We start from the raw sequence: 20,702 nt of genomic DNA on the forward strand, positions 1-20,702 counted from the left end.
GGCGAGAGATGTGTTTTTGTTTTTTGAATTTTTTTCAAAGCACCCGTTCGCCAAGAGATTAAAAATCACATATTTTGGGATCCCACATTACACTTAACAAACTTTTTTTTTATCAAGGTGATCTGGTTTTTTTCCATGCTGTGAAAAGAGTAATGGTGATTTTTTTTTTCCCTCAGAAGCGCGCGATGTCCACTATACAATAACGTTTCCAATTCGATAACGTAAAATGGACGCTACTTGAGACAATGTATGTTTAAGGTTATGCTAAAGTGACAATATTGAATTGTTTTAATAGTTTTTTTGTTTTGTTTTTTAGATATAATTGCCCATTTAAGTCCAGTCCACTCGATAAATCTCAAAAACCTCTATTTGTAATAATGAACACTTGTCGTATGCACTTCTAACTTACTGAGGTAAAAATGTTCGCGCGGTTTATTATTATTATTTTTTTTTTGTTATTGTTTTTCCCAGCGCGTGTCTGTATAACGTGAGTTTACAGTCCGTGTTCACCTGGTTTGTATTGTGTTTCAGAGCAAACGAAGAACAAACATCTCAGCGGGGTTGTTTGTAATTACCGTTGATCTCGGCAGATATGTTTACCGCTTCAGCCCCGAGCGGCAACCGATCGCTGTACTCGGATCCAACCTCAAACTCCTCCTGTGTTTTGGATTGTGACTCGGGAATGGACTCGGTAACCACGCTTCCCTCGATGTCCTCGCCTTCTCCGTCTCCCTCCTCGCCATCGGCCTCCCCTTCTCCCTCTCCTAGCTCACTCGGGTTGAAGTTCTTCTCGGATCCCACAAAAGACGCCCTGGGGTCGAAATCCATAGCTATTTGCTTTTCCATCTGATCTGGGTTTTGCGTCTTCATGATCAACTTGTAGGTCTTGCCTTGATACTTGTAGAGCAGATGGCAGCAGGTGGCACCCAGCAGGGGAACGGTTGCCAGAGCTAGCAAAAAAATGCTAACGACCACTATAATTAACAAAGATGGGATTTTCTTTCTAGTTGTGAAGACCACTTGGACTTGGCAGTCCTGGCCCCCATAGGTGAGGCACAGGGTGTAATTAGTGCCTGGCCTGAGGCCCTGGAAGCGATAGGCGTTCACTCCCTCCTCTATCTTGGACCACTGCACCACTGAATGTCCATTGCCAGTACTGACACAAAGGTACAACATGTCCAAGGGTGACTTTTTGGTGGACGTCTGGAAAAGGCTAAAAGGCTCTTTATTCACAGTTTGGAGGTCTTGTTGTTGGCTGAGGTGAAGGTTTGACTTCGCGTTGGCCATCTGGAAAGGGTTCAGCTGAACTTTGGCCTCAGTTTCTGAAACTTCCAGAGCAATAACTCCGAAATCAAATGTGTACTGTTTGAGTTCGTCCAAGCTGAGGTTGAAAGCATGGTTGGAGATGTACTGCGTGCCATCATTTATTCCGCATTTGCCAACAAATGGCAAAGTATCAGCGCCTTCTTCCTCTCTCTCTTTATCCACCGTAATGAGAGATGTTCCGGTTGGAAGGCTCTTTGTCTTCTCTTCAGATTTGGGCCACATGCTAATAATACTGTTTTTGGAGCCTTTTGAACCAAGTTTGTCTTCTGGTAAATGGCTGGATGCTTTTGGGTCCAGCATGGAATTGGTGGCATGCTTTTTGGTGCCGGCCATAACAAGTCTCACAGAGCGCTCGGCTTTCCCCATGTCATTGACAGCAGAGCATGTGTAGTTCCCATCTTCTTTCTTGCTCATGCGAGGGATGATTAAGGTGCCGTTTTGAAACACAAGGAACCTGGCGTTCGTAGGTGGTCCGTTAATCGGATTCTCAATTTTTTCAACAACAGCCGGCAAACGGAATGTAATTAGTTGGTTTCCAGCGTATATCTCCCATGTGACCTCAGGTTTAGGAGTTCCTTTTGTTTCGCAGTAAAGCATGACCATATATCCTTCATACAGTTCGGTTTTTTCGATGTTTGGCTGATATGTGATGGACACGGACGGGGTCTTGCAGTCCAGTTTGGGCATGCTAGTGACCTGAGTACCTCTGAGGTGGGAAGGAGCATCACACACAATGTTGCTTTGCTCAGGGATGGAGATTGTGGATTTGCTGATCCAGTCCCTGAGCCACTCAAGGTTGCAGGAGCAGGTGAAGGGGTTGTGGAAGATCTGAAGGTGAGACATGGCAACCAAAGCATCAAACGTTCCTTGCACGATAGTGGTAAACTTGTTATTGTTAATACGGACCGAACGCAGTTCCTTCAGGTTGGCAAAAGTATTCTTGGGGATACTGACCATCTCATTATTGTTCATCTTTAGCAACTGCAGGGCAGTGAGATTAGTCAAATCCTCCCACGGAAAATGCACAATCTTGTTGTGGCTAATATCCAAATTTTTCAGCTGAATCAATGGAGCAAACGTGCCCCTCTCAATGGTTACGATTTCATTGTGAGCCAACCAAAGAGAGGTCACCTGGGTCACATTTATAAAGTTTTGGGATTTCAGCACTTTAATCTTGTTCGCTGAAAGACTCAGGGTGGTCACATTGGATGGCAAGCCCACAGGTACTTCCAGAAGTTCTTTGTAGGCACAGTCTGTTAACTGGTGGTTTGATTTATCAGAGCATTTGCACTGCTCAGGGCAACCGTGCACACTGCCAATCACAGCAGTCCCCAAGGCAATAAGCATCAGGTATTTGGTTGCCATTTTCAGCACCTGCCAAGCACACATGAAGATGCAGATGAGTACAAATGATTTCTATATTTTTCATGCACAAAGAAAAAAATCAAAGAGCTATAAAAAAAAAAATGTAGTCATATAAAGTGCTAACGCAAACTGACAGCTTTCCAAATTATGAGGGTAATTCTAAAAAGCATTTGACGTTACATTAAACGTTCATGCACATTTATTTTGAAAAGTTACCGAATCCAAATGCATATTATTTCTGGTCTTTTTTAAGTTGTTCTCGACTAAATAAGATAAAATCCCCGAGTGTCCTGCTGTGTTACCGAACGCCTCGATGTCGCTGTCCAGGGTTCTGAAAACGCTCTTCACTTTTTAATAAAAACGTGTCTGTTTTGTGAATGTCTTAAACTTCTCGAGATTTGTAACGACTGTTTTTTTTTTACCTAATCGTTTGCTGAAAGTTTCCAGAAGAAATGCACTTTTACAGTTTATTTGCTCATGATTCTACTTACTTTCTGAACGTTTGTACGATGATAAGGTTTAACTTTTTAATAGTGCCTTACCTGTAAATGATAGTCCTAACACTCGCGCGGATTTCAGCCAACACGACACTTGATGTAATGTAACAACAATATTTAATGCTCAGAAGTCAGTTTATCCCAAAACATGATGCAGCATTTTATATCCCTTTGTAAATCTTTTCTGTTTTGGTTAGCAGACGGCAGATGATACATTTTAGTGTCCGCGTGAAGCTGAGCAGTGCAGAGGCTGTTTCTCCTCGCGCTTGAGTTCGGACAGAATCCACTGCGCGCTCCCGCCTCCACAGTGGAAGGGGAGGGATCGTGAACGCGCAGCCTCTCCCTTCAGTTCCGCATTAAAACCACAGGGACTTTGCCGTCCAGATGAAGGTTATTCATAATTCAGATACAGTTGATAATTTATAACACATGACCTATGCCCTTGTTTGTATTTTCGATGTGATTATTACCGATATCCACATGATGGGCTACTTTTTCCACGTAACATCTAAGCATTCATTGTATATATTTTACAGGTTAGTGTTTTTCAGATGAAAACTCGCCCATCATAAAATAGGCTAGTGTGTATACTTGCAACAAAGAAAAACTGGTCATAAAATTCTGAATTTAATTATCCTTTTATAAAATGAAAACATAAGAGAATGTCTAAAAAGGAAGTCCAGTTATTGTTGTATAGTGACTATCTGTTCAAAAAGAGCAGAAAATTGTAATTATTGTAAATTGTATTATTATTTGGTATTGTTATTTTTTTATGTGGAGCGTAGGCTATGTTGTTTATCTCATTACAAATGTCCACAAATGTCCCTGAAGTCAAATTTACTGCTATGAGCAAACCAGTGGGCACTAACAACAACAATAATAATAATAGTGAATAAAAAATAAACAAACAAGTGAACTGAGCTGGATTGACAATGGCAACACGATGGAGCTCAGCAACAGCTGGATTTTCTGCTTGTAAGCTACTTGTGGTGACTTTACAATGGAAATTGCTTAATTGATTGACATGCCTGGAAGGAGCTAAAGTCTTACGAAACTAAATAAAAATGAAAATGTGAATACACTTGACTTTGAATGACACAATCCTTGTTTGTGTCTATTCCTCGCCTTTTATTTTGTTGTGGCTTGCAGTGGTTAACCCCGAAACCTTTTTATATGCTGCCACCTAGTGCTCATTTTATAAATGTGTCATTTTTGCTGTTATTGTTGGTTGTTATTAGATCTAGTAGATATTTAACACGGGTTTGGACACTTTCCCTTATTTCAGAAAAATAAATAAATAAACTACAACATAATGCACTGTTAGGAATTAAAGGACATCTTTCTGTTCTCTGCTCCACAAATTGATCTATGGTAGGCTAAATGGTACGCTATGTGTCTTTACATCATGGTTTTGTTTGACTTAAATTAGTTAGTTCTATTCTGCAACTCTATAGGCTACTACAATAGAAATTGAATGTTCAATGCATTTTCCCATGGGCCATTCCACCGAATTGGTGCCATTTCTAGCCCCAGGACATTATAGGTACAAATATAAAAAATTTAACTATAGTATAAAAGTTATCTAAAATACCTTTTATTATTAAGCAAAGTGTTTTGCACATAAATAACTGCCAATTTAAAATAGATAATAAAAAAGTAAAAAATTAAAAACTACCTAAACACTGAAAATATAGTATTTGTCCCCTGTGCCGCTAAACGCTAAATATAATGTTTAAAATCCTTCAGAAATCTTATTTTAGTATATATATATATATATATATATATATATATATATATATATAATGTTTTTTTTTTTTTGCATTTTATTTGCATTTTATTTGCTTTTTTTTTTTTTGCATTTTTTTTTTTTTGTTTTTTGTTTTTGTGTCCCTCCACATCCCATATATACCTTTAGTTAATTTATTTCAAAATAAATGTATAATGTCTCCAGGTTTTCACTCAGTCCTGTTATCCTTACACATTGCCCCCTCTAAAAAAAACAGAAAGAGATTCCATAAGACACATTTTCAACATAATATCGCAACATCTGGATCATCTGAAGGCAATGAAATGACCAAAAGCATGTGGTATTATATGCTTTTTTGATGATCGATATTGTAACGGTGGTTAGGAGTGTCATTATAAATATACTGTCCTGTTATCTCAATTATTTCTTAAATGTTACCTGTTTATTTTAAAAATACAAATCTTTGGTGAATCACTGTAATTTCCTGAGTATTCTCATAATATTAGCATGTACACCGTGCGGCTAGATTACATGTATTTGCTAATTTTATCCTAAAATCTCAATCCTGTTACCCATATACTCATCTATCCTTTACTTATATATAATAACTAAGTAAAAGTAACAGGATTGAGTTGTGTCAGATTTATTAAATATTAGGCTACATCCATATTAATCTAGATACATTTTGGCCTTCTGTCCAAACTGAGACAATTCTTTTGCCCTGAGAAAACCTATGGTTGTTCCTGCACTGTTGTTTTATATTACATTCCTGCAAGAATGACAGAAAATGTACTTAAAATGTACATACTATCTTAACACAAATACATATGTTCTTTATTCTCTCTGGAGTTACAGGAGTGACAAGGATATTTACTGAACTTCTAGTTGTGTAATGTGTCGGGGAACAGGAAGTGTTTTATGTATGTGTTGGTAGTTCTCACGGTTGAATGAATGAGTAACCCGAGTAGAACGTGTAGCGTGAACGTTCTATGAGCCGCTTCTGACGTCACAGATGATGTTTGAACTGAATCATCGACGGTTAAACTCGTGCTGCTTCAGTCTCACATCTGTCTCACATCTGCTCTGCTGGCGAGTCCATGTTAAACTCCTTATCTAATGCTTTCATACTGCGTTATTGGATTTTTATTTGCATATCGGTCATTTTAATAGTTTTTAGTGCCTTTCGTGTGAACTGAAGGCAAAGCTAGAGCATTAACTTCTGAAATTTGTGCTTATTTATTAAAATGTTAAGATCACTTCACCTCCATTTTTTTATTATTATTATTTGATTTTTTTTGTTTGTGCTTCTTACATGGCTGAATCAATTGAAAAAGTATGGGTTGTGATTAAAATACATTTGCAGTATGATGATACAGACACAAAGCGGCGCTCTTGCTCTAGCTTCTTGCAATTAACATTACAAAGTAAACACAGACAAAAACTGTACTTTTGAGTCTTTATTAGCGAGAAAAAATAGATTAAATGTGTTATTGAAGTATAAAAGCAAACGTCAAAAAACTAATAAAAATAAATTCAATATATTTATTTACCAAGTTGCACGTTTTCATTCTTTCATTGTATAAGTTGAGCAATTACTCTCATCAGAGAGCAGGTACTTAACTTAAAAGCCTCAACAGCAATTTAAGTTTAAGCTAAAACGATCCCAGATCACCATTTTTACCAACAATAACCAGTCCGGGATCCCCTATCACTACATATTTTGTATGTTTCTCTCTATTTATACCCCTGATTCACCTCATCAGCTGATTTGTAGACATTGTAAGATTTTAACTGAGTTTGTCAGATAACAGAGACACACATAATGTTCAGTTGTGGGGTTCGCAGGACAAATTCGACAATCACTGAACTATACATTTCTCAAGTAAGGCCATTAGTCATATTAGAGGCTTGCCTTGAGGTTTGTCCCTGAGGTACCTGACTTGTCCATGGTTTTTGAGATACCTGTGGTGGCCGTCCCTTTCTGAGGTCCCTGTGTTAGCCAACGCTCCCTGAGGTCTCTGTGATGACCAATGCCTCTTGAGATCTTCCCTGTCATGGCCAAAGCTCCTTCGGGTCTCTAGTGTCTTATTCACAAGCAGAGGACTCTTATGATCTAGTAATTTTAATGACCACAATGAGCAACAATGTCAGAGCCGGAGCTTAAAGCTAATGATACACAAAGGCATCTTTTTGAGCAATTTTTCCAGGCAACTTTTTTTGAGCAACGTCTGGATAAGACGAAACCTCAGATTGATTGATTTCCTCCGACTGTATTTTATTAACACAAGACAAGTTCACACTGTAACAATGACACATTTTCACGTTGTATTACTAACTTGAGTTTATTCTGATTTAATTTTCATGATATTCACAAGTTGGTCCAGATATCAGTAACCAAAAAAGTAAAAAAAAAAATCAATCACATTTATATTATTTGACTTTTTGTGACTTTATACCTTTATTCTAAAATTGAAAGTATGTGGTCAATGTAACTGCAGTCTCATAGTTATGCTGGGCATATCTTTACATTCACTCTTTGGTCTGCTATGTTTAAAAAACAAATGACATTCTCGTGTTCATAAAAGTGTGACACCCTTTCATACAGTGATCAAATATAAACGTATGGGTAAAACCGTAGCTGTAACAGATGTCAAACTCACAAAACCTTCTCAGGGATTTGACACAGAAGGTAATTTAATATATTTTCCTAAAGCAGTCAGTAGTAGCGTTAAAACAGACAGGTGCTGTAGACGGTGACTTTGTGACTGATCTCCTGAAGCAGCTCTTTCACAGCCTTCTCCAGGTCCACCAGCTCATTGGCCTTGTCCTCCAGCAGCTTCTGGTTTTCATCATAGCTCTTCTCAAGATCTGAAAAACAGAAACGTAGCTCATTGTAAGCGAGAGCATTCAAAATGCATTTGCTTCACAGGAACCAGAGATGCAGCATTGACATACTTTTGAGGAGCTGAAGTTTGTCGCTGGCCTGTAGCAGCAGATTTTTGGCCTCCTGTTGGAGTTTCTCTGCTCTTTTCTTGGCCTCGGCCACTCCTTCAGCCTTCTGCGTGATCTGCTCCTCAACACTTCTGTACTTGTCCTTCAGGTCTGAATCCAGATCCTGCATAAACAGTCCACAGCACAGGAGGTTACAAACCCAAAAAAACGTCCCAAAACCAAAGATGACGTATCACGTCCAGGTAATTTGTGCACCTTTTTGAGCTGCTCAGCCAGTGCGTTGATGCTCTCAGCCTCTTTCTCTGTGCTGTTGGCACTGGTGGAGGTGTTGAGAGCCTTTTCTTTCAGCAGAGCTACATCGCTTTCCAACTTCAGGAGCCTTCGGGTGGCATTACTCAGTTTTAGCTCCGAGTCAGACGTCTCAGACTCCACCTTTTGTAAAAAAGAGTCACATAGAGTGGCTTCAAATATCAAATCCAAATTGCACCATGTTGGTACTGATTAAAACAAGCCTGAAATCATTCCCTGGGAACAAATGACTGGTAATGTAGACGTACCGAGACCAGCAAGTCTTGCGTTCCCTTGATGTCAGCACTGGCCTGTTTCAGTGCCTCTGTTACCGAACTCTGGGCGCGCTCGGCCTGCTGCAAGGCCTCCTTCACCATCTCAGCGGTGTCTTTCACATCTGACGCCTCCTTCCTGTGACAACCAGAGAATATACAAACATGTGGTTCAATGAACTTGCCAGTAGATGGCATATATGAGATCAGTGGTTCTCAACCTCAAGAACCATCAAACAGACCGTTGCAGAAAATGAAAGGAAAAATGTACTTATACATAATAATTGCATTTAGTAATGAGGGTGCAAAAACCGTAAGAAGTGCCTACTCTATCAAACTGTTACGGATGTAATTGACTGAGTAGATCTCAGACCTGGCCTTGCGTGCTTGTTCCAGGAGGCTTTCTGCTCTCAGTATGTCAGCGGCGCTCTGGTTGAGGATGTCCTCGACTTCTGTCAAGCTGCTCACGCGCTCCCTGATCTCTGCGGTCAGGTTCTGCAGCTGGGCTGGTGTGGTGGGCATCTGCATCTGCAGAACTTCACTGGCCACAGCCTCGATGCTTTCCAGGTCCGCTCCATCTTCTGTACAGCCAGATAGAGTAGGAGTTAAAAATCAAGGATCTGATCACCCAAGCAACATATCTCAAAGAATCCTGTAAGGGTGCGTACGAGTGAGGAAGTCTCGGATCTGTTTGATGAGTTGCCGTAGCTCCTCGTTGCTTCCATCCACGCGCTTTTTGGTCTCATTGGTTTTTGCCAGCACTTCTTGAGCATTAAGCTTTGCTTCATCTGCTTTTACCTTTGCCTCTGACACCTGATCGTACGAATTAAAGAAAAGAAATCCTTTAATGTCTACTCAAAAGCAATCAGCAGTTATCAAGAGACTAACTACAAGAAGATCCGAACAGAAGCATATCTCTACAAAAAATGCATTGCAGAATCTTTCATCGTATCAACAGCAGATACAGTATCCGCTGAGAAACCTCACCATTTTGGAGAGCTTGTCCACTTCCTCCATAGCGCTGTTAATCTCCAGGTCAAAGTCCTTGGCTTTCTGCCAGGCATTGTGGGCCAGCGTGGTGAGGCCATCACATCCCTCTCCTCCACACTTCCTGTTTCCTTCCCCATCCACACAGCTCAGGCCTCCGCAGGGAGAGTCGGCACAGTTCTCCGAGCCAGCTGGACTGCCACATGTCTGTCCGGAGAGAGATCACGCAGTTAGAACTAGGCTTTCATATTTACATATGAAAAACTCACTAGCTGGGTTTCCATCCAAAGTTGCAAATTTATCTTATGCGCCAAAATTGGAAAATCATACAAAACATTTGCAAACAAGCACCGTTTCCATCCAACGAGTCAAAGAGAACAAAATCGTCACTTCCTGATAAACTGGAACTATAAATCACTAAGAAAAGTAGGAGAAGCTACTGAATATAATACTTTTCCTACATAATAAATTACTTGTGCCTCAGAACGAGCAGATGAAACACAATGAATGCAGTTATTGCTTTCGGTTAGTCAGGTTTTGCCATCCAATAGTGTAAAATTACATTACTTTTTTGATGCGCAAGGAGGAATTTATTCGCAAAATGCATTTCCATCTGTATTAACTCTTTTTCACACAAGTCAAAAACTACCTCAAGTGAGCAGAATTTTTTTTTTGAGGATTAAGGGATATTTTTCAGAATTTGACGTTTCCTTCACTATTTTCTCATGCAATACTTAAAAATGTGCATTTAAACAGGGTTATGGAAACATAGCTAATGCTATAATGCAGTTTAGTTTAGTTAAAAAGTTTTTTAAACTATAAATGATGCGTTGGCGAACTGCTTCATCTTGTATAGTGTTAATTTAGTGTTTGTCTGCTAAAATCTATATATCAATCTATATCAACTTGCTCACAAGTTTTCATGGACCGACCTTTACTGATTACTGGCCCACCCCTAATAATCTACGTAGGGCTGGGCGATTTTTCCGGTTTTGCCGATTTAATGTTTTGCAACAATTGTATTTTTTGGAAATTGAGGAATCACGATTTTGAATAGAAATATTACCAAATGTTAGAATTAGAAATATTATGCTAAAGATAACAATAAAGAGAAAAGAACGATCCAATCGCATGTTGGCGCACGTGATTAACCGTTCACGGGTGACGCGTTCATATCGCTAGAATGTGCTGTTGTGTTGAGAAAGAACGAAGTTGGGCAGTGGAATAAGAAAGCATGCAAGAAGATGGGAGTGAGCTTCTTTAACTTGAGTGCCACATTTTAAGACGGCTGTTTCGTGAATGAGACTGCCCAATGGAAACGGAACAGTGGAAAAGTAGCGAAATCAAATAAAAAGCCTGTAACTACTACTGTATGTCTGATATTTCATGTTTGCATCATGGTTAAACTTGGAATATATTTGTCTTTAAATAGAGGGATAGCTTTAATCATGTTGTAGTTCCATTTTCAAATTGACGAGTTAAAAATCAGAAAAAAAAAATCAAGAAATGGTCAAACGTTCCGAAAAATAGAGATTTTTTTTGCGAAATCGCCCAGCCCTAACTCTATGACTCTCCAGTTTCCTTGATATTACTCAGGTTTTCACTTGTTTTATCATCCGCCAAGCAAAAACTACACCTATCTTTAACGAGCTGCACAATATGCGACATGTAATAGAATGTTTAGAATATTATGTGACAACAAAAAACAAACAAAAGCCTGAGGATCTCCAATGGTTTTTTACAAAAAATATAACATGAAAGTGACATTGATTTGTTTCTGAAAACTAAACTTTGCTCAGTAAAACTACTGTATGTCAGTGACTTGATAAGCTCTTGACCATGTTCATCAATCGGTTGACTGCTTTACCTTCTCGCTAAGCTCAGTGAGGTCCAGAGTCTCCAGCTGTCCAGCTAGGTTGTCCAGTTTCTTCGCAAACTCCTCCTGTCTTTGAATGAACTCTTCTTTGGTCTGGTTCATCAAGTCCTCTGTTTCTGTCCGCAGGGTGGCAGACTGATTGACCAGGTTGTCTGGGTCAATGGTGGAGGCATTGGCACGGATCTCTGCCATCTGGGACTGCTCATAGTATCGACTCACGCTGGCTCTGGCCCCTGTGGATCGGAAACCATGTTGCGTTGATACATTGTCTGTTTGAAGAAAAGGGATTTACAAGACCTAGAGTGATGTTACTCACCTCGGATGTCTGAATTCTTCACAAACTCCACCTGCCCCTGAAGGTCCTTCACCGTCTGTTCCAGTTTCTGAGCTTCTTCTTTGAGGGACTTCAGTTTGGTGTCCGTGCTGTTGTTGTCGGATGAGATCTCGGACAAGGTCTCCTCTGTCAGGTTGAGTTTGGTATTCATTTCAGCCATCAAGGCACTTCAGAGAGAAAATCAATTCACACATATTACTCTCATGAGAAGGACCTACAGTTGCTTCCGCATCCTGAGCAAGGCTTTGACTTACGTAGCTTGTTCGAGAAGTCCCTGGATCTCCGTTAGAGGCTGAGTGGCTGGATTCTGGGCCAGGATGTTGCGGATCGAGTTGGCGCTGCTTTCGACGCTATTGATGGTGGCCTGGTAGGGTCCTGTAATGCCGTTGGCTTTGATGGTATTGACCTTCTGGACCAGTCTGTGGGTCTGGTTGGTGAGGTCGCCCACAATGACATCCCATTCGGCGAAGCACTGGTGGCAGCGCTCGCAGTGTGGGAACTCGCCCGTGTAGCCTCGAGCGCACGTGTCACATCGAGGCCCGGAAACACCTTCCACGCAAACACAGTGACCTGTGACCTTGTTGCACTGCTGCTCCGCCATGCCTCTTGGGTCACAATCACATGCTGAAAATATGCAGGAATACTGAGGTTTAAGTACAGGACCTGGAGTTTAATGCATGCTTATCATTAACTAAAACTATTACAAATATTTCTGTTAATGGAAATGAGGCTTGAAATAAAATATATATGTGTCTTAAGGGTCAGTTTTTCGAAATTGAGACTTATACATCATCTGAAAGCTGAATAAATAAGCTTTCCATTGATGTATGGGATTTGGGTTTATGGGTTTGTTAAGATCGGACAATATTTGGCAGAGATACAACTATTTGAAAATCAGTAATCTGAGGGTGCAAAAAAAAAAAAAAATCTAAATACTGAGAAAATCACATTTAAAGTTGTCCAAATGAAGTGTTTAGGAATGCATTTTACTAATAAAAAATAAGTTTTAATATATCTACAGTAGGAAATTTACAAAATATCTTCATGGAACATGATCCTTACTTAATGTCATAATGATTTTTGGCATAAAAGAAAAATCTATCATTTTGACCCATAAACTGTACAGTATTTTTGGCTATTGCTACAAATATACCACAGTAACTTAAGACTGGTTTTATGCTCCAGGGTCACATGTGTATTTTATTTCAGCTTCATTTCCATTAACAGAAATATTTTTACTAGTTTTAGTTAATGATAATATTCAGCTTTCAGATGATGTATAAATCTCAATTTCGAAAAAACTGACCCTTATGACTGGTTTTGTAGTCACACATAAGATATATATAAAAAACCTGAAACATTCAAATTACTGACCGGAAATAAATGAAAAATAAAATAGCACTGAAGCTAAAACATAAAAATAAATTAAACCTAAATGGTAATATATATATGAAATAAGAAAATAAAATAAAAATACAAAATCACATAAGCAAATTACTCAAATTAAACTGAATTAAATGACCTGACAGAAAATTAAAGAAAGTCTTATCAAAAATAGTAATAAAATATGTCATATATAGTATATATATATATATATATATATAGAGAGAGAGAGAGAGAGAGAGAGAGAGAGAATACAAAAAATCACATTGGTTTAAAGTTAAGCATGTTGTTGAGTTAACAAAGATCTACTAAAAGCCTAAAATACACAAAATTATTGGGTAAAAAGTATTTTTTTAATTTATAAAATTTAATAATAATAATAATAATAATAATAATATCAACAAATCATTAACAATTAATTTACACATTTGTAGAACTTTGGCATTCATAATAGAAGTAAAAAAAAATTAAAAAAAAAACAACCTTGAAATTACTACGTTTAAGTTAGTATTAAATAATTATGTGCTGTGGTTTGCATAAAAGCATTGGCAAAATGGTGATTCAGTAATTATATTTCCTATACTTGGGTAGATTGCTCTGCCACATTTCTACAGAAAATAACATTTGGAAGGCTAAAAGAAATGAACCAAGATTTTTAAAACAGCTGTTCATTGACTGTGACATTTTCTGTCAACAAGTGCAAACTCTGAGTTACTGTGACCTTATCAGGCTGGAGTTGAACGAGTGAGCGATGGAGTCAGGGCGATGTGGTGGGAGTGGAAGGATGAAGGAAAAGATTGTTTGCATACTTTAGTGCTGCATTGCACTGCGAGTGTTTGGTGAACAAAAGGCAATAACTGCCCCACAATGACAGACGAGACACTTAGCAAACACCAAGTTAGCAATGACTTACCATGAGGCCCTTAAACAAACATACTCATCCTCAGAAAACTCTAGTCGTAATGGCCTTGTTAACCTTCATCAAGACCATTTTCACCAGTCAAACGATCTATTTCTCATATTCAATTTTTAACATACCTGTTTAGCTCTATTCCGAAGCCTAGGTAACAAGCTAGCTGTCTACTGCAACAAAGATACCTCTCTCCTATTTAAATGTGTAGCTCAAGTGACTGATTTTAATGCTCTACACAGGCAGCAATTCTGATAAATACAACAGTAGTGCTCCTCATGCAACATGCAATTGATTTCAATCATTTGCATTAGCATATTGCTACGCTAACAATGTACTACTCTAATAAGCATTAAAAAATGCATAGAACTCACAAATATATTGTGTGAAATAGTTCATTTTAATTCGATTGAACTAACTTTTAGCACTACTTTTCAGTGAAATATCAGCAGAAATCATGGCACAATCATTCTCATGGTCCGTTCAAGCCCTTATGAAAATGTAACATTTATGAGTTGGAAATTATAATGTCAGGTGCGTTTAAATGAACACTGGCCTCAAAACGAGCTTTGCATCTGCAAGGTTTCCCATTCATAATTACGACTTTGTTGTGGCATCCATTCAATTCGTAAATACAAAATCAGAAAAAAACTCGCATCATGGAGTCTTCTCCATGATGGATGCTTAAAGATTTGGTCAAAACAAATGATCTTAAGGCATTTTTACACAACGTGCATGTTAAGGCTGCTCTGTGCCTGCTTAAATGTCTCTGTAAAGACATAATTCTGTATAAAAGGCAGATTTAATGCCTGCACTGACCCACCATACCCCCTCGTATCAAAGTAACAGTTGAAATTGCAGTGTAAATGCATTCATGCCACCTCTGAGCAGCATTATGGAGACTTAAATGCCAGATCAAAAGTGCTTCTGTGCCGACTTTGTAGTTTAATTTTGGCATTAGAGGGCACGAAAATGATGCTGCCTAGGTAGGTTGGTAGCTCACTAGGATTTTTAACAGAATGCATGTCTTAACAGGTAAATAGGTAACCAGAAACCCCACTTTTTTGACCATCGTGGAGAATTCAGGACAATACATGCGACACATACAATACATGAATGGGGACCCTGTCTGGGACGGTTCGTTTACTTTAAAGGCATTCCAGTGTGACGTGATTAAACACACATTCCACAGGAAAAGACTCCTTCACCTAAGGCCATTAATGCATACAAGGGTCTAGAGATAGGGAATTATCTCGGAGGTTAATCCCTGCTATTATCCAGGGGGCCTCAGGCGGCACCGGGAATGTTTCTTGTTGGGACAATGCCATGAATGTGACCCCTGGAGACGGGAACAGGCACAGGAGCTTTTGTGTTGGTGATGGGAACTATTTAGTAGCAATTGACACAAAAATTCTAGGATAGGCTTTTACTGCCCAAGGAACACATCTGCATTTTATTGTTTAAAAGCCGGCTTGAGAATTACATGATCCTTTGAAAAGCAGGCATACAATAAACAAGAGTGAATGCAATGCAGTGCGCTTGTGTACTCAGCAATCGTTTACATAGACGTATATGGCTAAGGAATGGGGATGTAAAACATATCACACGCCAGCCGAGAAGGAGATCCGCAGTCTCCCAGACTAAACCACTCGAGAGGTGCTTCTGTAATAACAAAGTCCATTTTACTGCTGTTAAACATTCATGACGGTGTTAACAAGCTCTTGGAAATGATGCCTTAAAAAATGCACCAACTCTTGGGTTGGTGATATATTCGCTAGATCTGTGTAAACAGTAACCAGCCATGAGGGCAGTTGCCGGGGCATGCCCAACATCCAAATTCTATCAATAAATTTAGTCTCAAACCAACTAAAGACCTGCAGTAACTTTGAATGTAGCTGCCAGTAGGTTTTCATTTACAAATATGTGACCCTGGACCAGTTTTGAGTGTTAAGATTTATGAATAAATAAGCTGCAAAAAAATCTAAAGTTTAAAGTTGTTTTAAAGTTTAAGTTTAAAGCTTTAAAGTTTTCCAAATGAAGTCTTTAGCAATGCATATTACTAATCAAAAAATAAGTTTTGATGTATTTGCATTAGGAAATTTACAAAATATCTTCATTGGACATGATCTTTACTTAATATTCTAATGATTTTTGGCCATAACAGAAAAATCTATAATTTTGACTCATACAATGTATTTTTGGCTATTGCTAAAAACATTCCCCAGCGACTTAAGACGTTTTACATGGCTGGAATATATGCAGGGGTGCATCCACAACCAAAAAATAAAAAATAAAATAAAATAAAAATGCGCAGGATAATTAAGTTCCCACCACTGATTGTTTTGACGGCTGTTAATGCACAAGCACTGCTTTTGATTGACTAACTGTAATACTGCATAAGATTTCCATTCAAACAGAAAGCGTAAATCTAAGCTTCGTGCTGCCGGTTTTGCCGCAAAACATGAAACTGAAATTTCGTTCACTGACGCGCTTCAATCGGCCAGTGCTAAAACCAGCAGCGCATAATCTTAACTTGCTGGCCACTCGCCAAAATAAAGTTCTTAGATATGAAAATGTTGAAAATGTAAATAGTAGCATTGTATTTTTATGTGTACTATAAAATAAGTCTATTTTTTATACTCATTTTTTATTTTAAAATAATATCATATTATCACACTTTATTTATTATTTAGATTTTTTGAAATAACCTAATTAAATAAAGCACAATTTGCAGTATTTGTACTATTATTAATTATTTTATTTGTGTTTTTACAGTTGTTTCTCTAACGGGTGACACTATGTGCAGTGTCAGCTCCAAACCAAATCTCTAGGCGTTCTCGTGAGAACCAGAACGAAAAACGTATGTGCGCCCCTGAATATATCAATCCTTTCCATCTGTTTTTCATCACCATGCAGATAAGCTTATTGTAAAAATGCGTGGAAGGAAACTTCATTCTTTGAACACAACTATGTCTGGCTATCATTCCTTTCACAAGGGCTTTCAGAGTTTAAGGAACGTTTTACCAAATTTGTTTTACTGTTTGGTTAATAGCGCATGAACTTTTAATGAACTTTTGGGCTTTAAACATTTATGTTCAAGGTATAAATTATATAAATTCAAGATTAAGTCCCTGGATAAAACTGTCTACTAAATGAACAAATGTAAATGTAGCGCAATAATTGATCAGAATTCGGATCAGATGACGCCTCTAGGCACACAAAAGCTGTACTAATTATACAAAAGTTAAAGTACAACCTATAAAATCTCTGAGGAAATCAGTTGTGCTTGGACAAAATGTAAAGCTTGGGATTTCACAAGTTTATCGAACTAGTATTTAACAGGAAACCACATAAAGCAGAGCTCGAGCTGAACAAATGCTCAGTGCTGTGCTGGAAGAGGGAAGAGCGTACTGAGGGCCAGTCAACAGGAGGGTTACAGAGGGGTAACTGGATCTTAGAGGAACACAGGGGGCTTCCTGCTCCATCAGGACTCTCCAAACAAACCGAGGGGTGTGGGGCTGGAACAGATCTCTATCCACACACCACTTCATCGGCTCAAAGAGAGGCCAAAACCTGCTCTTCTTAAGACCAAATGGCTTATTAAAAAAATCTGCATTTGATTACCTTCATGTCATTTCTATAATGTACCACAAAAGTTGTTATTATCACTTTGTGTGAACAGACTGAAATGTTACTCACTGGAAATCTCTTTCACCAGCTTGTGAAGTGATGGTAATGCTGATTGTGGGTCATATTTTACATGCACCACCCTTGATAGTGATGTGTTAATTGGGCTGAGATTAGGGAGAAGGTCTGACAAAACAATGCATCGCAGTGATCTTGAAGGAGATCATTAGATAGTCAGAAAACCATCCGAATCTGCACTTCCCTTGTGTTAAGATCTCAAAAGCACCGGAAAATTCTTCATCACATTCAAATAGATTCCCAATGGTATGATCTGCACAACCGCAAATACAGTCAGAGAGAGGACAAAGAGTCTTTTCTGAGGAGAAGCACTGCCGCCAGACACTGATGGCCCCAGAAGGGGAAGCCCACGAATACAAAGGTGCATTGTGGGAGTAGAGAGGGTATTGCGAGGCTTCGACAGATCCCACCACGAGCTGGTCATGGTCGTGCACATCTGGGGCGAATCAGAGAGTGGCCCGAGGACGTCTCCATTCCCTTAGACATTCCTACAAAACTGGGTTGCCTACAGATTATATGGTTTGGGGTAATGGCAGCACAATCTGCAGTGTTTGCAATGTCAGCAAAATGAGTTTAGTTACATTATCTGGGTTTATGTGGTATATATATATATATATATATATATATATATATTATATATAATATATATATATATATATATATACTTTGTATATACAGTAAATATGTTTGGGGTCTGATTGAGGTATTTTTCATGTTTTTCAAAAGAAGTCTTCCTGCCTCAACAAGGCTGCATTTATTTGATCAAAAATACAGTAATACTGTAAAATATTATTACAATTTATAATAACTGTTTTCTGTTGTAATATATGTTAAAATATAATTGATTCCTGTGATCAAAGCTGGATTTCAGCATCGTCCAGTCTTCAGTGTCACATTATCCTTCAGAAATCATTCTAATTAGCTGATTTGGTGGTCAGGAAACTATTACTCATATATTTTTTGGGAAATCATGATTTTTTTTCTAAATTCTTTGAAAGTTCAAAACAACAGCATTATATTTGAAATATAATCTTAATCTTAAACGTCTTTACTGTCACTTTTGATCAGCTTTAAGCATTCTTTTATATTAATATTAAAACAAATATCACAACAAACTTGTCTTAATATATTACAAATAAAATGAACAAAATAGCGAACTAATAATTATTTCTAAAGAATATTCTGGCTCCCTTAGAAATACATCACATTACTAAAGTTAAATGCATTGTAAATGATCATCACAATGGACTGGGTCATTTCTTGCGCCGGTATTGTTCAGTTTTTCTGCACTCACCGTGACACTTGACCTCAGGGTTTCCCCAGAACAGCTCTCTACACTCTCGGCAGGTTCTGCCGCCAAACCCAGGTTTACAAGAGCACTGGCCCATAATCTACAGAACAGAGAATAAAAAAAAATACAGATGAATCCCTGCGCACGTTCTTGCAATCCCAAACGTGTCACGTTTGTGTGAATGTGGTCTGACCTCATTGCAGGACGAGCTGAAGGAGTGGTTGAGGTCGCAGTCGCAGTCCTCGCAGCCTTTCCCGCTGGCCATGTTCCAGGTGTCCGGCGCGCACTGGTCGCAGTGCTGGCCCACCACATTGGGAAGACACTGACACTGACCGCTGCTCAAGTCACAGTTACAGTTTCCCGGAGAGGGGCACATCTCCTCAGCAGTGCCCATGTGATTACACACACACTCTGAGAAAGACCAGGACGAAACATTAGAAACTCAGCGGCCAGGAGTCAAATGCATCGTTTTACTAGATGCAGTTTGTTTTACTGTAGAGGTACTTTATCTAGACTTCAAACGTACAGTACAGTAGACACAGTATTGAAAGATTTCTTCAAGAACGTACTTCTGCAGCTCTGGGTCAGTGCATTGCCGTAATAACCGAGCTTGCAGCGGTCGCAGCCCTCGCCCTCGGTGTGGTACAGGCATTTGAGACAAGCGCCCGTCGGGCGTCACAGGACTCCGGGTCCGTCATGTCGATGTTGTTGTTGCACTGACAGGGCCGGCATTCTCCGCCCACCTCGTACGGGTTTCCGTAATAACCAGGGGCGCATTCTTCACACCTGGCACCTGTTCGTGACACGACACAAGAGGCGTGTTGAATTACAGCTCTCACTGCTGCAAAATTACATATTGCACATTACAAGACTTAATATCACCATATTCTTCCACATAGACTATCGTCCGCTAAAGTTGATTAGAATATCCTCACCAAGGCTTTATTTCTTTGAGTGAAAATACTGTAAACTGTACGACATGTTCTAGCAGGTACAGAAATTTACAGTGTTCCCGACAGACGCTGTTATAAATCAAATAGGATTGGTTGCTGGTTACCTTTATATCCCTGGTTGCAGACGCAGAACACCTGGTTGGAGTCGAGGCTCTTATAACACGCGCCGGAGAACTGTCTTCCGCTGCCGGGACCGTCCGGACACATGCAGGGGCGGCAGTGGTCTCCAGAGCCCAGAACGGGGTCACCATAATAGCCATTCAAACACCTGCAGAAGAGATGTTATAAATGAAAGGCTAAACGTTCGTGTAACATCACGCTATCATGTTGAAGAAAGAACGCAGTGACTAGCCTCTCGCAGTGGTGTCCAGAGCTGTGGTCCCGGCAGGACAGACACTGTCCCGTGAGCGGGTCGCACTGCTCAGCGTGGCCATTGCATGTGCAGGGCCGACAGTTAGGGAATCCCCAGTGTCCCGGTAGACAGCGGTCACACTGCCGCCCGTACGCTCTGGGAATACACTCGCACTGACCGGTGGCCTCGTGGCAGAAGGAGTGGACAGACCCCTCAGGACTGCAGTCACATGCTAAACCAACCACAGACCACTATTATGCTTGTGAAATAAAAACACGCTGCAGTCTATGCTATTGACCAGTTGTACTTACGCCTGCAGCCCTGCGGCCCGAAAAGGAAGGTGGCTGGGGCGCATCTGTCGCAGTTCCTGCCAACCACGTTGGGGCGACACTGGCACTGGCCACCGCTCGGGTCACAGACCGTGCTGAGAGACCCCTGCGGGTCACACTGACAGGCTGAGAGAA

At 39.6% G+C, this 20,702-nt stretch overlaps 1 protein-coding gene and 1 pseudogene across 1 annotated transcript; both read right to left on the reverse strand.

Annotated features, from left to right (window-relative positions):
- Window positions 1-308: 308 nt before the first annotated feature.
- On the reverse strand, window positions 309-3,491 carry LOC113043511 (immunoglobulin superfamily containing leucine-rich repeat protein 2-like). The gene is made up of 2 exons (XM_026202951.1): window positions 3,234-3,491; window positions 309-2,700 (listed from the first exon to the last, which is right to left on the reverse strand). Exon 2 carries the CDS (start codon window positions 2,689-2,691, stop codon window positions 553-555), a length of 2,139 nt encoding a protein of 712 aa, XP_026058736.1. The 5' UTR covers window positions 2,692-2,700; window positions 3,234-3,491; the 3' UTR covers window positions 309-552.
- Window positions 3,492-7,189: 3,698 nt separating this feature from the next.
- LOC113042855 (laminin subunit beta-1-like) overlaps window positions 7,190-20,702 on the reverse strand; it is a 13,753-nt pseudogene continuing 240 nt past the window's right edge.

This window comes from Carassius auratus, chromosome 25, assembly GCF_003368295.1.
Source record: "Carassius auratus strain Wakin chromosome 25, ASM336829v1, whole genome shotgun sequence".
NCBI classification, from domain to species: domain Eukaryota; kingdom Metazoa; phylum Chordata; class Actinopteri; order Cypriniformes; family Cyprinidae; genus Carassius; species Carassius auratus.